At 38.2% G+C, this 22,727-nt stretch overlaps 2 protein-coding genes across 9 annotated transcripts in view; one reads left to right on the forward strand and one right to left on the reverse strand.

The window, feature by feature from the left end:
* The window catches only part of LOC149556311 (tyrosine decarboxylase 2-like), a 178,777-nt gene that overhangs the window by 30,375 nt on the left and 125,675 nt on the right, over positions 1-22,727 (reverse strand). For all 8 annotated transcript variants that reach the window (XM_089830550.1, XM_089830551.1, XM_089830555.1 and 5 more), the window contains one exon: positions 18,369-18,492. In XM_089830550.1, coding sequence (XP_089686676.1) covers positions 18,418-18,492 — 75 coding nt within the window. In that variant the 3' untranslated portion in view covers positions 18,369-18,417. The remainder of the gene's footprint in view (positions 1-18,368; positions 18,493-22,727) is intronic.
* Positions 4,520-6,273, forward strand: LOC149556312 (uncharacterized). Its single transcript, XM_089829808.1, has 3 exons — positions 4,520-4,938; positions 5,061-6,040; positions 6,145-6,273. Exons 1-2 carry the CDS (start codon positions 4,520-4,522, stop codon positions 5,299-5,301), a joined length of 660 nt encoding a protein of 219 aa, XP_089685934.1. The 3' UTR covers positions 5,302-6,040; positions 6,145-6,273.

Here is a 22,727-nt window from a genome sequence, read left to right on the forward strand (position 1 = left end):
TTGTTCATAGAGGATGACATAAATGATTTGGAGAGGCAGGCTATGGAGGAGGGGGGTTTTGCACCAGGAATAGAAAACATTCAAGAGGAGGGCAATGAGAGTGAGGACAGTGACAATGAAGATTCAGATGATGTGGAGTCATTGCTAGCGCAAGCACCAAAACCAGCACCATCTACATCACAGAGGATTGCTAGAGCTAAGCCGTGAGACTCCATGCCTCTCATAGTTTCTACTAAAACTACTGAGAAGGGGAAGAGAAAGATGTAGACTAGTTTCGTATTGTACTTGACATTTGTATTTCCTTATCTTTTTACAAAGACAATTTGCTATTTGTAGTTTGCTTCAAAGTTCAAAGTCTCTAACTACATCGGCATTTCACACGAGGATATGATTTTGTTACGTATTGCATTTATATATATCTAGATCAGCTTGTTTAGTTTGTTTACTCATTTACTGACTCATTAGATGCATCTACTTATTGAATTTTACAAAAAAAATGCATTTTTAATTAAATTTAACTCATTTTTAAAGTTCTCGATATTTTCTCGAGAAGTTACCGATTTCTCTCTAATATTTGTCAAGAAAACTTTTATTTGCCTAACTGATAAGTGGAAAAGTACGAGATTTTGAACTATGCTTGTAACTACTTTCCCCATCCTACCACATCTTCCAGTAAGCACACACCATCTTGTTGAATTAGGTAGCGATTGTAAGTGGGTTTCTCAACTCTTTGACAAAAAGATCCTCTGCTCCATTCTAGTACAGCCTATTATATAGCCTTAACAACCCCGTGTGCTTACAACTCAAGCCCTTCCCTTCAAAATCAGATCCAAACAGTTGCATACATTCATATGATCATCAGAGGCATTCGAGTCATCCATAATGATAATCACATAGTCATAGCACTATCATTACATATAAAATAGCATATGTTTATCTTATAGGCATGGTGAGTAATCAAAATAGATATATTGATCAGGTTATAAGGTTTTTTCTATAGACTATTGTTGAATGTTATTGATCTACAAATGCTCTCTAATGGTGTTTCTATATGAGTACCCCTTAAGTGCTAGAGAATACCAATTTTCTTATATCCTCTCTATACTTTTCTATACTCTCAATTTGCTATAGATTCAACAATGATTTGTATTTCTTTTATATTCTCTCTGTTTAATCCCACTTCCAATGTAATGTTCCAACTCTGACAACATGATCGAGAGTGGTGTAGGGTAGTTACTAGAGAGAGAAAGAGAACAAACTTCAAAGTACAAGCCATACGGTGTAGGAAAACACCCTCACTAATCCCAACCCACTATGTGCTCAATATTGAATGTATAGTAGGTATGACAAAGGTCATACGACATATGGGAGTACTAGTGGCCATACGGTAGAGTGGCAAGTCCGTACTGTAGGGGAATAGTACGTCTCTACAATGTGGTGACAAGGATGTACGGTAAGACAAAATACCTTCCTATGGCATTGCAATGAGACCTTATACAAATTGGTGGTTTTACAACATCAAAGTTGTACGAATGTAAGACTATAATGTTCAAATGGTGTAGGTCGTATGGTGCGTAAATTATCCCTTTTGTCAATAGTTATGTGTGAAAAAAGATGTCGTACGATCTTTGTCCTTCAATTATTGTATGCAATAGGATGTCAAAATGGTATTGATGATGTTACCTTCGAATAATCAATAATGGTAACACTAGATAGATAATCACCAAACACAAGCGACAAAAAAAGAAATAGATTGAATAATAATAGTACTTCAGATTACAAAAACTCGAACTAAGAATAGAGCAGAATAGGGTGAGGATATATTCCTAGCAAAATTGTAGAAACCAAATAGGGAGGATCTTTCACCTCTAAAATGGAAAACAAGAACTCCAACTAGAATTCACACTTCACAAATAAAATTCAAATTGCATAACTACAACTACAATAGACTCGACCTTATATATGGCTTAGGAGAAACATCCTGAAGGATTACAAATGATGCCGACACAGTCAACACACTAAACAAATAAAACTAAAAGGGCCTGATATATATTAAAATTGACATCATCGATTAGAAGATCCTTTCATAGCACAAGAAATTTCTTGATCTTGATTTTGCACGACCTCGGCCTCTTCTCTCGAAGTTGACGTTCTCGATTTGCTCAAGAATTGGTTTCCCGTATTCATCAATGGGAGTTAGTTCCTTTGCCACTATGACACTATCTAACAACTTTCTTCAAACACAACACATAAAAACCATTGTAAATTAGACTCCCCTCAAGAGGTTTCAGTTCATAGGCAACTTCACCTACGCTCCAAACCACTCTATAGGGCCAATAGAAACAAGGCCTCGACTTCTCCTTACCACAAGCCTTTAAGGAGGATTCTTTGTACTATTGAAGCCGAAGGTGTACTAGATCACCAACCTCAACACTGTCGACCGGTCAACATATATCTTCTATTGATTTTGAGCCCTTTGTAGGTTATCCTTGAGCGATCTCAAGATATCTAACCTCTCTTGTAACTAGTCTTCTGATCTTAGTGCACAAATATCAACTAGTGCTAGATACACAAATGATGAAGGCTCATAACCATACAATGCTTTGAAGGTCACTGTACCTATCTACATGTGATAGGTAGTGTTGTAACAACTCTCCCGCATGTAGCCAATAAATCCATGCTTTTTGTTTTGTTAAAACATAGTTCGTAAGTTACCACTCCAGCCATTTGTTCACAATCTTTGTTTGTCCATCCGTTTGTAGGTGGTAGCTTATACTTGGCGACAGCTTCATTCTAGCTATCCAAAACAACTACATCCAAAAGTTGCTAAGAAAATGGCTATCCTCATCACTCACTATGTTCCAAAAAAGACCATGCAAGCGAAATACCTTACAGAAGAAAAACTTGGCCACTTGAGTTGCTTGGCATCCAAAGGAGATGGCAAAGAAATGAGCATACTTGGTCAAGTGATCCACTACGACGAAGATGAAATGGTTTCCTTGCACTTTAAGAAGCTTGATAATAAAATCTAATGAGAAGCTATCCAATTTCTGGTTGGGATTAGCAGTGGAAGAAGACCCACAAATAAGGTGTTCTCAGATTTGTTTTGTCGACAAGTGGAACATTCTCATACGTACTACAATATGTCATTCTTAAGGCCTTTCCACGAAATCATTTCCCAAATTTGTCAATAGGTCTCCAAGTATCTCGGGCGTCTGACCAAGGGCGATTCGTGTATTTATTTTAGATGTTTTTCCTTCAGCTTGGACTCAGGTACAAAAAAGATTACTTGATCATAATAAATGATGTTGTTGACTACCTTGTACCTATCATCATGCACCTAACCATCCATTCTTTGGTATGTGAATGTGTTCTTGGAGTATTCAACCAACAAATGTGGCTTCCAATCCATCGAAATCTGGCAGAAAGAGCATTTGGCAAGTCTCCTTGACAGCACATAGGCCACCATATTGTTTCTACCTTTTTCATTCTCAATGTCAAAATCAAAACTTTAGATTTTTCTCACCCACTTTTGTTGTTCTTTGTTTAAATCCGTTTGCTCCACGAATAGTTTCAAGCTTTTATGGTTTGTACCATAGTAACGAGAATCGCCCAAAAATCGCCTGAATCGGCGATTCCGCGACCCGATTCATCCTGGGTGATTTTTTTTGAATCATGAATCAGTATCGCCGATTTCTGGGCCATGAATCGCCTGAATTGCCGATTTAGGCGATTCATGTAAAAATCGCCAAAATCGCCTTAAAAAATCGGCTATGAATCGCCCGCGGCATGTAAAAAGGGAAGTTGAAATTTTTTTAAAAATCACTTTTTTTTTTCACTTTGTTTTTGACTTATTCTCTTTGTTATAACCCTAAAGGGCCTTCTATTTGTGAAGCATGAGTAGAAGAGAGGAAAAGTGAGAGAGAAGAAGAGAAAAGAAAAGCCATAGGTTTCCAACCGGCAAGAAGGAGGAGCACCAAAGAGATCAGCAGGCCATTTGGGGAGCCCATCAATTGCTTTGGGAGCATTAAGGAGCCAATATCAACACTCCTCAACTCATTTGCAAGAGGTAAGTGCTTTTTTTTTTTTCTTGCATGTTAGTGTATTATGCATTTTTTGTTAAATTTTTAGTGTATTATGCGTTTTTTGTTAAATTTCTATAGTTTTCAAGAATTTTAGTGTAAATCTTGAATGCTCTTTATTTTTACTAAGTTGCAAGCTAGGGTTTGTTGTTTTCTAATTTTTATTAGCTTCAAACTTTGATATTTTACATAAAAAAATTTATTGCAACAGCCTTTGCTCTCATTTTTCGCAAATTCCAATGGGTAAAAAAGATGAATGTTGGAAATATAATGAAGAGTTTCCTGGAAGAACCAAATATCAAACAAAATGCATGTTTTGTAAAGAAAAAATAACTTCCCGGGGTATTTATAGATTGAAATTTCACATTGCTGCTATACCTGGACATGATGTTACAATTTGCACTCACCAAACTCCTGAGGCAAAACGCACTTGCTTAATGGCATTAGAAAAAATTGAAAAAGAAAAAGAAAATAGGAAAATGCAAGTTGAAGGGTTAAGGGGTATTGGCTCCCATGTTCCCGCATCCACAGCCGCATCCACATCTGCATCTGCATCAGCTTCCGCATCCGTAGGTTGTGTTGGAGAGGGTTCTTTTAGGCCTCCTTTTTATCCTAGTTCTTCTGCTCGTGCTAGTGCTAGTGCTAGTCGGTCATATATTGAGACAGAGTCCCACACCAACCTATTGCAGCCTAGAGTGCGGAAAAACAGAATGGATAGTTACTTTGTGCCCCGCACTACTCCTAGTTCCCAACCCACGCTTGAGGGCATGGGTTTGAACAAGGAGATTCACGATGCTACTAGAAAGGAGATATGCAAATTTTGGTACTTTTGCAACATTCCATTTATTGCAGCCAGGTAATTGATTCTTTTTTCTTTGTTTTCTTTAAAGCTAAAATTAAAAGTAAAAGTAAAACTTTAATTATATCTACTTGTTTTATAATTTGAGTCTTTGACATCTAAACTTTTATTTGTGACAGGGCTCCTTATTGGCAGAATATGATAGATGCGGTTGCTATTTGTGGTCCGGGGTTTAAAGCCCCAACTGAGGCTGAGTTGAGCAGATACCTCCTGGATGAGATGGTAGAGGACATAAGGGTTGACCTCGAGGAGAACCGAAAGGAATGGATTGCAAAGGGTTGCACCATCATGACTGATGGTTGGACTGATAGGAGGAATAGAACACTCCTCAATTTTCTTGTATCCTGTGGAGGTGATTGATCATTCTACTTTCCTACATACATTGTAAATTTTGATTTGTTGAATGCTAATTCGTTAATGATCCATTTAATATTATAATTCGTTGTTTTGTTACTTGTAGGATATACCATGTTCATAAAATCCATTGATGCTTCCACACATGTGAAAAATGCCACATATTTATGTGAGGCTATTGAGGAAGTTATAGCAGAGGTGGGAGAACAAAATGTGATCCAGGTGGTGATGGATAATGCAGCAAATTATGTTGCAGCAGGTAAACTTTTAACTTTGCAAGTTTTGAAAATAAATTTATTTGAATTTTGAAATTTGAGTTTCTAATTGACTTAAAATTGTTGTAGGTAAACTTTTGATGGAGAGGCACCCCACCATATTTTGGTCCCCTTGTGCGTCACACTGCATTGACCTCATGTTGGAGGAAATTGGCAAACTTGAGTTTGTCAAGTCATGTGTGGAAAGGGCAAAAAATATATGCAAATTCATTTATAATCATGCATTTGTCCTTAGCACAATGAGGAAGTACACAAAAGGCAAGGAGTTAGCTCGCCCAAGTATCACGAGGTTTGCCTCGAATTTCATCACCTTGCAGTCCTTGTTGACATCAAGGGATGGATTGAGGAGCATGTTTGTTGGGGAGGAGTGGATTTGCTCTTCTTATGCTACGACTACTGTAGGGTTAGATGTGGCGGATTGCATATTTGATGAGGATGGTTTTTGGAAACCCGCTAGAGAAATCCTTAAGGTAAATTTATTGCAATTTAACATTTAGTATTTTGCTTTTACTTTAAGTAATATTATTTTATATTTAAGTTTTGACTCAAATTTTTTGTTTTACTTTATATGTAGGTCACTGAGCCCCTTGTAGCTTTGCTACGAACTGCTGATGGGGAGAAGCCCTCTATGGGCTACATTTATGAGGGCATGGATAGGGCCAAGGAGGCCATCGGAGCCCAATATGCAGGAGTGCAGGAGAGGTATGGTCCTATTTGGGACATCATCGATAGGAGATGGCAGAATCAGCTCCATTCGTTTCCGTCCTGAGTTCAAGGCGGATGCGGAGGTTCTCACTGGCTTATACACAGTGTTTCAGAGATTGAGTAGCGATGAAAATAGCGCTGCTGCGATTGTTGAGCTAGACCAGTTCAACAATAAGGAGGGGCCACTTTTCTCTGTCAGGATGGCCATAAATGCTCAGACAACACTACAGCCAGGTAAAAATTAAATAATATATTCAATGTTCATGAATCTAGATTCTAAACTTAAAGTTGATTATATAATGCATTAATTTTAGAGTTGTAATTTATAAATGAGACTAATTGTTTTTATTTTTTCCTTATTTCAGATAGAAGGTGGCAAATGTTTGGGGCCACAATCCCAAACGTTCAAAAAATTGCCATCCGCATTCTGAGTCAGCCGAGCAGCGCTTCTAGATGTGAGCGCAGTTGGTCCATGTTCGAGCACATCCACTCGAAGAGGAGAAACAAGTTGACAATGCAGAGGTTGAATGATCTTGTCTTTGTTCATTACAACCTTCGTCTTAGGATTAGACAGATTTTGGGCGCTGACTCCTCTCTGATCATTCTAGAGGAGATTGATCCAGAATCAGAGTGGATCACAGAGACCGTGGACCCAGTCTTCACTGAGGAAGACTGCGCATGGGTTGACCAGGTGGATGTAGAGGTTGAGGCTGTGGCTAGGGCAGAGGAGGCAGCTAGAGAACATTCAGGCATTGGTAGACGCACACGCGCACGCACAGACACAGGCCCTAGCAATGTTATTCATGAGCCCATTGTCCATGCAGGGGACATGGCTCGGCGGTCCTCTAGGACCTACCTTACATGCCTTTCTCATAGGCAAACTGGATACTCAGAGGCTGAGGTTGAGGCTGCAGCAGAGCTAGAGGATGATGATGAGGATGATGAGGCTTGAGCTGGAGCCTTGTTTTTATATTTTGTTTACACTGTATAGATATTGATAGTGATACTGAATCACTGATAGGCATATGTTTCAAACTTTCATGGATCTTCATCTTAGATTTATACATACATTTATAATTTGATGTCTTCTAGATCTTCATGATTTCATCTTACTGATTCAATGATTTGAATCATTATGATCATTTGATTTTTATTTACTTCAGCTAGCATACAATTTACATTTTAGTACATAATGATAACATAGTTACGTATGTGATGGATTTTATGTTTCATGTTTATGTATGTTAGATTCTATTTGATGATGTTATAGTGTTTTTAAGTTATATTCAATAAAGGATGCATGAAATAAGTCTTAAATTGTTAAAATCTTTACATTTAAAGGGTTTTTTCAAATTTGCCGATTCACCGGCGATTCATCCCCGATTCATGATTCGATTCGGCCATGCCGATTCCGATACGATTCCGATTCACATTACTATGGTTTGTACACACAATCAAAACTTCATCAGTGCATGAATAATGGCGAGCATCTCCTTGTCATAGATGGAAGTATACTCATTATGCTTCTAAGAGGTTCCAACTTTCGAACACAATGGGGTGATGGTCCTACATTAACATTGTCCAATGCCTTCTCTTGACACGTCACACTTCAAGGGATGAATGAAGTCTAGTAGTGCCAGAATAGAACATGTACTCATGAGTTCCTTCAGTTTGTCGAAGGTGTGTTGTGCCCGCTCAGCCCAATGGAAAGATCCCTTCTTTGTCAAATCTATTAGTGGTTCACTAAGCAATGAGAAACACTTCAAAAAACTTTTTGTAGAAACTGAGCACTCAAAGAATCTATGAAAATTTGAGAGAGTTTTGGGATGTGGCCAATCCAACAACTTGTCAATCTTGGGAATAGGATAGCTATTTTTTATGATTGTTTTGTTCAACGCACAGTAGTGCACACACATCCAAAGCGATCCATCCTTCTTTACTAACACTACTGATGATGGAAAGGGTCTAGAATTGGGTCCAATTCTTCCTTTTTCAAGGAGTTCTTGGATCATCTTCTCTATCTCATCCTCAAAGTTGTTATGATGGAAGTAGGGTGTGGTGATGACAGGCTTGGCTCCTTCCAACTCATGTGTTCTCAAAGCTACGGTACAGAGGTATACTCGATGGGATGTCAGAAAAGAGCACGCTATGCTTATCTAACATTGTTTGAAGCTCATCATCTTGATAGTAAGCCTAGTCCCCATGAATAGGCTCTTTGGAAACCAAGTAGTGTATTGCCCAAACAAAATCATCATGCTTGAAGATTGCCTCCATCTTTTGTACCGAGATTTCCTTTGAGCCTCCATTTGACATCCCCCTCAGCACTGCCCTTTTTCCATTCTCTTCAAAGGAGAATGCCATCCTCTTGAAGCACTATGCGTACTAATCAAGAGTCTCCATCCACTATATGCCCAATATAAGCTCCAAGTCATCAAGATCCAATACAAATAAGTCATATGTTACTGTATAGTTTCCCTTGGTAATGCTTAGTTGTGGGACCATATGGTTATGTGATAAGAGGTTTCCTCCTACCAACTTCACTTCGAACCCTTGATGTGCCTCCATGTGCAAACCCTTTCAGTTCACAAAGTGACATGTTGATGAAAGTGTCGCCTCACTATCGAGCATGACCACAACTCGTTATCCCTAGAGTGTAACCTGTACTCAAAATACAATGCACCTTGAAGGACTAACAAATGTTGGGATAGCACCTCCTTGTCGTACCAACATGGAAATTCTCTCTACACGGTTGATGTTAACTTCTTTGGAAGCTTGTTGACCTTCTTTGGTTTCAAGTTCTTTATGCTCCTCGATGAACATCGCCTCAATATAGTGGATTTTTCCTTTGTCCATGCATCGGTGCCCTAGTTCCCATGGCTTCTTACATTAAAACAAAGCTTTCTTCTCCTAAGCTCTTACCTAGTGGCCTCACCCAGTGATGACTTTTTTGGTTGGGGTTTGTTATCTTTTTCTTTCAGAGCAAGGGGTGGTTTGGTATGTGACTAACTCTTGGAAGAAATAGAGGAGGATATTGCCATGTCACATGTTTTCTTAATTGCTTCAGTAAGCATGATGGAGTTGAATCCCTTCACCCATCCTTTCAAAGGTTCCATGTAATGTCCACAATTGGAACTTATTTGATTTATCTAATATTTCTCGATAAGGATTTGGATTGTAATGTTCCCTAATAGAATTAGTTATCCATCTTGTTAACATTAATTCCTTCATATCCAGTCATATTACTATTTGGCATAGGTGTTATCCAAGTTCCCTAGAAACCAACAATGGATTCCCTCAAAGTTTACAAGTCCAAATCCATAGCACTAAGGCTTACGGAACGATAACCCTTACCCTCCCTTAGGATAAGATCCGTTTGCATCCACAACTTGATGGGCAGAATCACCAGCTCTGATACCACTATAATGTTCCAACTCTGATAGCTTGACCAAGAGTCGCATAGAGTGCTTACTGGATAGAGAGAACATACTGCAAAGTACAAGCCATATGACATACCGAAACAACCTCAATAATCCAACCCAGTTTGTGCTAACTACTAAACATATGACAAGTATGACAGCAGTTGTAAGTGTACAACAACGATAGTGGTCATATGGCATAGAGAAAGTCCACACAAAAGGAGAATAGTAGGCCTATACGATGAGGTGACAAGGACGTACACTTAGACAAAATTCCTTCCTACACAATTACAACGAGACCTCATGTAAAATGATCATCGTACGGCATCAAGGTTGTACAAATGTAAGACTGTATTGTTGGTACAATATATGTTGTATATTGAGTAAATTATCCCTACCATTAATAGTTATGTGTGAACACAAATGTCATATGACCTTCTTCATTTCTTGTATGTGGTAGGATGAGATTGTTGAGATTGGTTTTGAATATGGACACTACAAGTAAACAACTTTGATAATGCAATGATATAAATATTAGAATAATATTTATGTTTCTTTTTAATGCTCACTATTGTATCTTATTGTATCTCTGTAAATATTAGAATATTTCTAATATTTAGGTGTAGTCTAGAATAGAATGTTTCTATTCTATTCGACTCTCCTCTTTGTATATATAGATCATTTGATCTCTGATTAATAAGTCAAGTATTCTGCCATTTACGTTTGTAACATGGTATTAGAGCCATTATCAGGAATTTTTCGAATTTTTTTGAAAATTTGGGCAGTCTTTTCCAAAGTAACGAGAATCGGAATCCTATCGAAATCGGCACGGCCAAATCAAATCGTGAATCGGGGGTGAATCACCGGTGAATCAGCGATGAATCAGCAAATTTGAAAAAACCCTTGAAATGTAGAAAGTAAAAAAAAAAAGTTATTTTTTTTAAATTTACAACTCATACTTTTCTGGCTGCGGGCGGTTTCTTGCTGATTTTTTTATCCGATTCATGCGATTTTTTTGATGAATTGCCGATATCGGCAATTCATGCAATTCATCCAAAAAAATCAGGTGTAGCGATTCCCGACTCCAAAAAAATCACTCACCTTGAATCTTATCACTGAATCGTCGATTCACGCAATTTTCGAGCGATTCTCGTTACTATGGTCTTTTTTGAGTGCAGTTTATGGTGTCTTTCTTCCACAAATAGTGTCATTTTTTACTTCACAATCCAAAAATGACTTCAGTGGTGGAAGCCAATAGCGTTTTGTTTAACAAATCTGCCATTATTATCAAGAAATCTGAGTTTTTTTCATGCTTTTTTCAGCCAGGGCCTTTTTTTTGAAACCCTAATTTTTGGGCTCAAAAATTTTTTCTGATTACAAATTCTTGGTGGGTTTTTTGAGATCTCAAATGGGTTGTCATCAAAATTTTCTAGGTGCCTCAATTTTCGAGCCAGCAGATCTGGATTCTGACAGCATATTATTTCTAGGTTTTTTGAGCTCTTTTCTGGGTACTCCGTTTTTTTGGGTCTTTCATTTTCTCACCTCAAAGTTTGTGCCATTTGAGATATTCACGTATTATGAGCATCTATATCAGCAACATCAAAAATCAAACTCAATTAAAAAGCAAGCCAATGTTGTCCAACACTCAGAGCAAAAAGAATCTATCTACCATGCCTTATAGCCAGCATACCTGCAAATCATGTGAAATCTTCTACTTGGTACATAGATTCCAGTGCCTCCCAACATTTCACTCATACGCGTAATTGGTTTGTTGAATTCACTCCCTATTCTAACTCAGTAATCATTGGAGGTAGCCAAGCATACAATATTGTCGGCAAGGGCCATGTTCAGATTCAGTTCGGAGGAAGAAGACTCATGTTCCTCAATGTATGTTATGTTCCTAGCATGAAACATAATCTTTTTTCTGTTAGTCAGATTATGAAGCACTCCCCTCGGTTGGATGTCGTTTTCAATGGAAATAAGTGTTTGATTATTGATCGTGCTTCTCACAATACACTTGTTGTTGGTCTTGAGGATCATGGTATTTATAGTCTTGTAGATTCAGGCGATTCCCTTGAGTGTGCCTTCATCGCCAAATCATCCACTCTCAGCAGCCTCTAGCATCAATGGTACGGTCACCTGAACATTCCATATCTAGCACAACTTGCTCGAGATGATTTAGTCCATGGTCTACCTAATATCCTAACCCAAAACCATCATGTTTGCAGAGCTTGCCAAGCAGGGAAGCAACATAGGACACCATTTAAGGATGGTGAATCATGGCAGTCATCTAAAGTACTCCAGCTGGTCCACGCTAATGTATGTGGTCCTATGGATACTCCTATTACTAGGAACAGGTACTTCTTACTCTTTGTGGATGATTTCAATCACAAAATGTGAGTATATTTTTTTAAGCAAAAATCCGATGCTTTTCCTGTATTTCAGCAGTTTAAAGCCCTAGTAGAAAAAGAGTCTGGTTCCCCCATTCGTACTCTCAGGACCGATAATGGGGAGGAATTCTATTCTTCTACTTTCTCTACCTTCTGTACTACTCATGGCATTAGAGGTCAGTTTACCACAACTCGCACCCCTCAACAAAACAATGTTGTAGAGCATGGAAACTATACCATCACGGAAATGGCTAGGGCTATGCTAGAACATAGAAATATTCCCAGAAAATATTGGGCAGAAGCAGTATCCACAACTATCTACCTTCTTAACCAGTCACCCACCCTTGCAATTAAACATAAGACTCCTGAGGAAGCTTGGTTTGGTTGCAAACCTAAGATCAACCATTTGAAGGTTTTTGGCTCTCTACCATATGTATGGATTCCTAATGCCAAATGCACTAAGTTTCATTCCAAAAGCCAGAAACTCATGTTTACAAGATACAGTCACACACATAAGGCCTACAGATTGATTGATGTAAACATTGATCGTTTAATCTTTAGTCGTGATGTTGTGTTTGATGAGGAACTCGAACCATTTCAGTTCTCTGCCTCCCTGCCACATTCCGAGATTCAGTCTTCAGCAATCTCTAACTTGGGTCCTTCTATTTTATATGAGTCATTTGATGCTACCGATACACCTCCTCAGCCACCTCCATATAATACAGCTCTTGCTCCTACTCCGGCTATTCCGATAGCATCTGATATTTGCTCCTCTACTCTTCGACCAAAATGGTGGGCTCAAACGATTAGTGATCTTCGTCCTAATGAACTCATTGAGGGTAGAACCTCCAAAAATAAGAGCATTCAGCATAACACTGATTAATGTTGCTCTTATGGCCAACATCCACAGTATCCCTGAGCCCCAGACATATGCAGAGGCCAAAGGAATTCAAAAATGGGAACATGCCATGGATGTTGAGCTTCAGAGTCTTAAAAAGAACCACACATGGGTTCTTTCAGATCCCCCTCCTAGGAAGAAACCCATTAGCTGTAAATGGGTCTATAAGGTCAAGTACCATGCAGATGGTACCTTGGACAAATACATAGTCAAACTTGTTGCTCAAGGATTCACCCAGCATGAAGGCATTGACTATGAGGAGACCTTTGCCTTGACAGCCAAGATGAGCACTATTTGCCTTCTTCTTGCCATTGCAGCCCAGTATGGTTGGAAAGTTCATCAGATGGATGTGAAGAGTGTTTTTCTTAATGGTGAATTACAGGAAGAAGTCTACATGACGCAACCCCCAGGTTTAAAGGTTGTCAGTTCAGAACCAAAAGTATGTAGACTCCAGAAGGCCCTCTATGGTCTTAAATAGGCCCCTCGGGCTTGGTACATAAAGATTGATCAGTGCTTGATTGCTCAGGGATTTCAGCGTAGCCTGTCAGATAGTAATCTATAAATTAAACACTCTGGTAATGATATTCTTTTCCTTGTTGTCTATGTGGATGATTTGATCATTACTGGGAGTTCAGAACATTTGATTTCAAAAATCAAATAGGATTTGTGCAAAACTTTTGATATGACAGATCTCGGATTGCTTCATTATTGTTTAGGTATTGAGGTTTGGTAGACTGACAATACTATTTTTTTGTCTTAGTCCAAGTATGCTAGAAATTTGCTTGACAAGTTTAAAATGCAAGATTGTAAACCTGCCTCCACTCCTATGGAGACTAGTCTGAAATTGTTCGCACAATCTAATTCTCCTCCTATAGATGAAACACTCTTCAGGCAACTAGAAGGTAGTCTCATCTACCTTACTACTACTAGATCTTATCTCAGTTTTGCAGTCAACTACATCTCACGGTTCATGACGAACCCCAACACTGATCATTGGATTGCAGCGAAACATGTGCTGCACTATGTACATGGTACTTCAAATTATGGTCTTCTTTACACAAGGAGTGCTTCAACTTAGTGGATTCACCGATTATGATTGGGCCGGCTCAATTGATGACAGGAAATCTACTTCTGGTTATGTGTTCAGTATCGGATCTACAACAGTTACCTGGACCAATAAGAAGCAATAGGCATAGGCACTCTCCTCTACAGAAGCAGAATATAGAGGAGCTGTCAAGGTAGCTTGTGAAGCAGTTTGGCTTCGTCAGATGCTTGCAGATATGCATATTCCTCAAGTAGGTCCGACTTCTTTGTTTTCAAACAATCAAGGAGTACTCAAACTTGCTAAGAACCCAGTGTTTCATGAACAAACCAAGCACATAGAGCTTCATTGCCATTACATTCGACAGTTAGTAGAAGATGGATCTATTCAATTACCCTATGTCCCTACCTCAGAGCAACTAGCAGATATTTTCACAAAACCCCTTGGTACTAACAAGTTTGTTAAATTTAGGGGATCTATTGGTGTAGTAAATAGATTGAGCATTAAGGGGGGGTATTAGAATAATATTTATGTTTCTTTTTAATGCTCATTATTGTATCTTATTGTATCTCTATAAATATTAGAATGTTTCTAATATTTAGGTGTAGTCTAGAATAGAATGTTTCTATTCTATTTGACTCTCCTCTTTGTATATATAGATCATTTGATCTCTGATTAATAAGTCAAGTATTCTGCCATTTACGTTTGTAACAATAAATGCAAGAAGAATCAATAATGAATATCGATAGTCACCAAACACAAGTGACAAATAGAAATATCCAAATAAAAAATAACACCAAACACAGAGCATATGCAATGAAAACATCGAGTATATACCTGGATGTATGAGGACACAAAACATACACAAAGTATACACATGATTTTATGCAGACACAAAATAAACACACAAATAAAATGCATTACTAGACCCTTCTTATAGTCTAAAATTGCATTAACATATATGACTTACATCTATGAAATGTTCCATGAAGATGCACCCTAAAGGAACCTTAGTGAGATTTTAATTAAACATATTATGGTTTGTCTATGGAGAGTGGTTAGATAATCTTTTCCTAGATTTTGGTGATGTAATTGTTACAGCTTTGCCACAAAGCTCCATTGGTTTATTTATCCATTATTTGATTGGATCTTATTGAGATCTCTGTCATCATGCTTTATTTTCATGTTTAGAGTTATGTTTGTTCCTTTGTTGAGTACTACCTCTATTTTGTGGGCTTGGCATCTTGCCCACATATATGCCCATGCTCCCATGGTTATTTACATTTGAAACACCAATTCTTTCTTTTTAGGTTATATTTCTATTTTTCAGCATTTCCATCTTGGCATACATGTTTGAGTTCCCAATTCTCATTACAATGGGAGCATGTACTTCCTCAAGGTTCCTTCTTATGCCTTTCATTCTTAAGAGGATGCTTGGAGTGTGTATTTGAGATAAAGCTTTTGGCTTATATCTTCAAATTTTACTGCATTTTGAATTTCATTTTCTAAGTTTCTTGCATCCAAGGTTCTAATTGTATTTTTGATTGATTCCTTCAATCCCTCCACAAATAGGTGAGGCTTCCTTAAGAGATTTCTGGACCATGACAAAGATATTTGGAATTTGGTGGCAGATTCTTCAACTGCCCCTTGTTGCTCAAGTTGCATTGAGTCTTTTAAGTACCATTTTGGATGCTTTTGATTGAATCTGCTAATGAGTTTTTGTGTGAATTTGATGTAAGAGGTTATGTGTTGGTGACCTTGTGTGATAAGGCCATGGTTCCACCACTCGTGGGTTATTCCTGAAAATGGGAGCATTGTTAATTTAATGGCATTTTCCTTCATCGTGGGCTTTAACAAAACAAAACTGTCTAACTTACACCCATGAATGTGTTGTGGTTTTGTTCGATCTGTCAAAGAGGGGTTATCTTACTCACCCTTTCCTTTAGATCCTTATCTACTTGTCCCTTTCTTTTCTTATTAGGGATGGATCCTTATAAAGAACATTTCTCTTGAATTTAGGATCAAGTTTAGAGTATGCTTCACAATTTCATTAACAGTATCCATAGGTGGAACTTTTGCTTCTTCTTCTTCTTCCATGTTTTCCTCCCTTGGTAGAAAGGGAGGTTTTCTTGGCTTGGGGTTCGATACCCTTATTGGATATACAATCATTATTCTCGGAATGGTTCAAGTAAGTATCCTATCCACGAGAATTGTTATTTATATTTTAATGACTTGTAGGATTTAGTTGGTCCTTTCATTCCTCTCACTCTATTCAACGAGGTCTTGAGTGGGTTAAGTGGTTTGTTCCATGAAGGCTCTCAACTCATCGTTCATTTGTTCACTCATAGCATATTTTGGTGTCGGTTGTTCAATATTCAAGCTTTCTTCTTTCTCTTTCTGAAGCCTTTTGAGCCCTTGGGCTAGATTGCATCAAATGATTTTCACAAACTAACGGTAAAGATGCTATGATGCCACTTGTGATGTGCCCCTCCTATTTTGTCCTAGAATTTTCCCTGAAACTACAATTGCAACAATTTAGAGTTAGGATTACATCTCATGAATTAAATACCTTTCTATTGATGTACCTCAAGAATTGAATCCTACAATCAAAAACTTTATATACAAATATCCACATGTGCACGCGCACTCACACATATACACTTGGATTTAGGCATCACATTTTTTCATAGATTATCAAATATATTCCAAAAACATATTAGATTTTGGAAGGAGACACATGATGTACCTGCCTGAAGTCATCCCCAGATTAAGCCATCGAACTTTGACCCTCTTGGCCTCACTGGTAGGCAATATGTACATCCACTTGAGTGGCGTGCTCGTACCTAGTTATTCCATCCTGTCTCATCTTCCGACAAACACCCACCATCTTGTGGACTTGGACAGAAGTTCCAAGTGAGTTCCTCAACTCTCTGACATGAAGCCCCTCTAGTCCATTTTAGGGCAGCTTATATGTCTTGGCACACCCCTCTACTTACACTTCAAGCCATTCCTTTCAAGATGGGATACAAACTGTTACTTACATTCACATGTTCATCATCATAAGAAATTCAGTCATCCATAATGATAATTGCATAGTTGTAGAACTAAACATTATATAGATTGATAGAAACAACTAGCATTTGTTTATGCAATAGGCATGATGAGTCACCAGAGTAGATATACCGATAAGTTTATGAAGTTCTATTGTATAGCCTCTTTCTGAATGTTATTGGTCTGCAGATGTTCTCTTACAGTTTTTCTGTATGTACTATGAATACACTCTTCTGAGTATTAGAGAATACAATTTGTCTTATATCCTCTCAATACTGTTGTATACTCCCAGTTTGCTATGGATATAACTGTGACTTGCATTTCACTTGCCTCTGTTCAATCCTACTTTCAGATCACTGATTTCTTCATTGGTGCCTTTTCCTGAGTACATGTTTTCGCTGATGCTACTAAGTAACTTTTCAGATTGCTGTAAGCCTGTAAGTATCGACCGCTCAGTATTTCATTCCTTCCTCCCTTTTCCTCTTGGAGTCAATTCCTTAGATACATATATATTCCCCTCATGGAACAGGAGGAAATGTCCCTTCCTTAAACTTAGAGGGTGGTTTCTCTTCATCTTTTAATTTCTTTACCTAATCCCTCCTATAACAAACAGTTTCTAGACAAATTGATGTTTGTAAACAGCGATAAGGATAAAGTTTAAACAGTGATTATTTCATTTGATCGCTCCTTAACATTCATAATCTTAATAAATGGGATTGCCATGTCAACAGTGTTACTTTCAAATGATCACTGCTTGCTAATGCTTATTACAGGAGGCTTTGATACTTTCAAAAAATATTAAATACCTTGTTTGCTATGGCAGGGATATGAAACAGTGTTCAGTTTCTTTTCCCCTAATCTTAGAGTGTTTTTGTTTATCATATGCATTAACTTTTTCTTATAGCGGACAATGTGATTCTAAGATAAGGCCTAAACTTCCCCCCTTGAAAGCTTAAATTCAGACTGATTTTTTTTCAAAATGTCGCAGAGTACCATTACTATACAGAAACATGACAACTGTTTGTTCCTTCAGAGTTTCCTAAAAAACTGATGATATAATACATGAACAGTAAGAAATCTGTAGTCATGTTTATGTACTGCAACATAGCATCTTTTGTCAAATTTGAACTAGAAAGACATTTTTCTAGCATGATAATTTACGTAACAGAACATCCCCCATCATTTTTCTGCTAATTTAAAACAAGAACTCCATAGCCAACCAGATAAGATTAAAAAATGAACATCTCAATGAGAGATTAAAAAATAAAATATTTCCATAACTAGATATGAGAATACCTTAAATCTGGGGTCTTCTCTAACAAGTTGCTCAAAATGCTTGGCAAGATCAATATGGTTCCGAATATATGTTTGTAAATTTGATACACCGTATAACCGCAAAACCATCCACAACTTTAAGGATCTACATGTTATAGAAAAACAAGAAAAATGAAATGTATAAATTTAATAAATTTATATTATTCAAATCTATCAGCTTCTGCTGAAATCTCAAAAAAGATAAACACTTAAAAGACATACATGAATTGTATAATGTGACTGACCCAGCCAATAAGATTTGAATAAAACACATATCAAGCCTTTTGAAAGGAACATATCGGATCATATTCCCATTTAACCCCCTATACACCCATGGTTGTGACCTCTGTGTATACCCCTTCAAACATATGGTTCATGTCGACCAGGGACATCATTATAACAGAAGGATGTGGCACCTTCTCTCATTAAACTATAAATATGCTAAAGGATCTGTTGCTATATTTGACCAGCTTCATCATATAAAAGAATGGCAGAAAATGATATTGACAGCTAGAAAGTCACAACATTGAAATTTCTCATACTCAAAGGTAGAATATATAATTAAGACACCTAGCCGTTACTACAAAAATATTGCTGTAATTTCTAGTGGTTGAGAAACTTGTGTCACATCCATGGATCTTGTTTCCATTTAGGCTCTCACATAAATGTCTGACAGAAGTTATAGCCATGGAAGAAATGAAAAATTTTCAGGTGTGTTACCAATCAATTTGTTCATGAATTAGATTCAAATTTCCGCAATAGAAATTTCTGACAATAAATGTGACTTGATGATGTGAAAGTGAGTTTGTGGCTTTTGACAAAGGGTGTTTTCAGAATTGAACATATTCAGAAAATAATCACAAGTAATTTTCCCTAGTCATAAACAACGGAATTTTACTGAACTAAATGTCACATGAGTTTTAGAGCTAAATTATATCTCATTTTAATTTACCTCTTTGATTAGGGATCATGGAAGATAGGAAGGATTAATTGTTTTTTCTCCAACTCTTCTTTGCAATGGTCTGGCTGGATCAAGTTAATCTTCTTATACTAGTGCAATTGTAAATTTGTTGCCTTTTCAATATTTTGCTAAGAAAAGGAGCAAGTCCATACTATCCATGATTTTCAGCTCTGTGTACATTTGTGCTTCCTTGCTGGTTTGTAGTTAATCATGTCCCTATTTACTAGAAATTCAAGTATAGGTTCCACACTCACTACATAAATTCAATTCAAATAATAGAACCTTTGAATGTAGCATACATAAACGAAATAGCAGAATGCAAACAGAAACAAACATATAAATATAATAAAACTTTTAGCCAAAAAACTAAGTGTGAGAAAAAATATTGTCAAACAATCACTTCCTGCCATTGGAGTGTGCTTACAAGAAACTACTTCTACACTTCTTTTAGCTTTGTTTTATGTAACAAACACTCTTTTTGCTTTGTTTTCTGATTTGCAGTGGTTTATAGAAGAGAGAAGATAACCATAGTTACACCGCCCTGCGGAACAGGGGGATGGTGGGATGGGGGAACAAGTTTCCGAAACGGGGGGATAGAGGGGCCTTGACTTAGGGGCAGCGGGGGGACAGCGGAGGGGGACAGAGGGGTGGTGGGGGGAGCAGGGGTGTATATACTATACATATGGTACTTAAAATGCTAGTTATGAAAAGATATACTGCAATATAAGATATAAAGATGTAAAAAACTTAAACATTGAACATTGCTTGAAGTTTTGAACTAGAACATCATGATTCATTATCAAACAATGAACATTGAACATCAACAAATGAAAGAGTGTCAAATTATATAATTTTTAATTTATAATATATATCAAATCAATAGTATGAGTATCTACTATCTAATCAATGACCATATGAGTCATGACATAAAGATGATTGCAATAAGTAACTTGTGCCATGGATCAAGATATCAAAATAAGTATATAATGCAAACAAAAACTACAAGTCTCCAAGAGTCCAAATCAAAATGCCAAATGAACGATCAATGATCATCGCTTGGAAGTCCAAGTGTCCCCCCGCACCCAAAGGGGATGCGGTCACGTCCCCCCACACCCACAGGGGACGCAGGGACGTCTCGTCGTCTCCGGCTTGTAATGTCCCCGACAAAAATAAATGTATTTAATTAATCTGTGTAAAAAGCCGATTATTTTTAATTCATCCCGGACCCATATTTTGTCTTCGTAGTTTGTGTCACTGTCGGCAATCTTTGTACACCCTCGAAATGGTTTCTTGACAGGTATTTAAGCACGGCTATAGGTAGTTTGTAGGTATGCTGTGGATTATATTCTCTATACTGCGGATTCTTGCTGGAGTTCGGCATTGTTCGCCATTTCGGAAGTGAAAGACCTTCCCTATTTGGCTTGCACGATTTTGGTGGGATTCAAAACCTCACCCTATTCTGTTGGTGCTCGATCTGTATTTGGCAATTTGAAGGCATAATCATATATCTCTGTTTTTGTTGGTGAGTCTCTTAGCCTTTCGACTGCAACCTGTGTATGATCTGGATCTATTGTATGATATATCTTTGTTTGGTTTGGTGTTCTACTCATTCAAATCCTAACAACCTCTCCTTCTGGTCACTGTATGGCTTACTACCGTACGGATCCCCTTTCTACTGCACGGCCTTCCTAAGACACTGTACGACCTTCACTTGCTGTGCACCCTCCACACCGTACGAACTTGATTGCCTACTCTCCTGTAGACCATTGTACTGCATATTCTCCATCCCGTACTGCATACCTCGTATGACATCTACACAAAACCATTTTCCATTTTCTCCGTACGGCCTTCTATACAGTCCGTACGGCTTCCTAGCCCATCGTACGAAATCATAGGACTCTCGTACAGTCATACTCCCTCCCGTACGGACTTCCTGTTCTGTACGTAGGCCTTCCAAGCATGAAGTACGGTTGTTTTTGGGTCTCAATGTAGTGTACGGCTTCCAAAATCCACAATATTAGGTTGTCCACCCAAGTTCAATCTACCGTATCGTCATTTAGCAGAGCGTGGAACATTACAGTGGTATCATCTATTATAAGGATCGGATCTACCTAGTGCCAAAATCAAACTTGAAGCAGAAGATCCTGAAGGAAGTGCATGACTCCCCCTTGGCTGGACATCCTAGCTTCCTTAAGACCTACAGAAGTATTCGAGAGAGATTTTCATGGAAGGGACTGAAAGGGGATGTGTTGCAGCTTGTCAGAGAATGTACTATTTGCCAACAAAACAAATCCGAACACACTCTTCCTGCCAAACTATTATAGCCTCTACTGATTCCCGAACATAAGTGGGAAAGTATATCAATGGACTTCATAACAAGTCTTCCTAGGGTGAATGGAAAGGACTGCATCTTTGTGGTAGTTGACAGATTGACAGAGTATGCTCACTTCTTTGTCATCCCCTTGGACCTTTCGGCTGCACAGGTCGCCAAACTGTTTTTCAGAGAAGTCTTTCGCCTGCACGAGTTACCCCGAAACATTGTCAGTGATCGGGATGGACTATTCATCAGTATCTTCTGGACAAAACTATTTCAGATGGCAGGGACTAAATTATAACCGAGCACGAGTTACTACCCATAGACAGATGGCCAAATTGAAATTATGAACAAATGGTTCGAAGGCCACCTATGGAACTACATCTCGGCACGACGACGCGCATGGGTGAAATGGATCCATCTTGGGGAGTACTGCTACAATACCACGTATCACATGTTGATAGGGATGGCGCCATTCAAAGCTCTATATAGGCACGAACCACTCTCCTTCATCGATGCAGTGTTGGGCAACAACCACACTCAAAGGGCGAAGGATTGGCTTCAGGAGGGACAAGACATTCTGAGGAGCTTGAAAGAAAACCTTCAGCAGGCACAAAACCGACAAAAGGTGTACGCTGACAGACATCGAATAGAGAAGTTTTGAGGTGGGGGATCTGGTCTACCTCTGGCTTCAACCATACCGACAATCCTCACTAAAAGGAACAGGGAAGGAGAAACTGAAGCCCCGATTTTATGGTCCCTACCGCATGATCCGTCGCATTGGTGAGGCAGCGTACGAACTGGAGCTTCTCGAAGGTAGCCACATTCATAATGTCTTCCATGTTTCTTTTCTGAAGAAGGCTATCAGGCAAAACATCACCGTCACTACAGATCTTCCACCACTCAATGAGGAAGGGAAACTCATTCTGGAACCTGCTGAGATTCTCGAAGTGCCCGAAATAGTCTTGCGGAACCGAACTGTTAGGGAGTGCTTAGTTCTAATTGGTTTTTAGTAGGTTGTTGTAAATGTGTTTGATATGGTATTTATTGTCGCACTAATTTTCTT

This window comes from Cupressus sempervirens, chromosome 5 (assembly GCF_028749045.1).
Source record: "Cupressus sempervirens isolate cs-2001-9-10 chromosome 5, ASM2874904v1, whole genome shotgun sequence".
NCBI classification, from domain to species: Eukaryota; Viridiplantae; Streptophyta; class Pinopsida; order Cupressales; family Cupressaceae; genus Cupressus; species Cupressus sempervirens.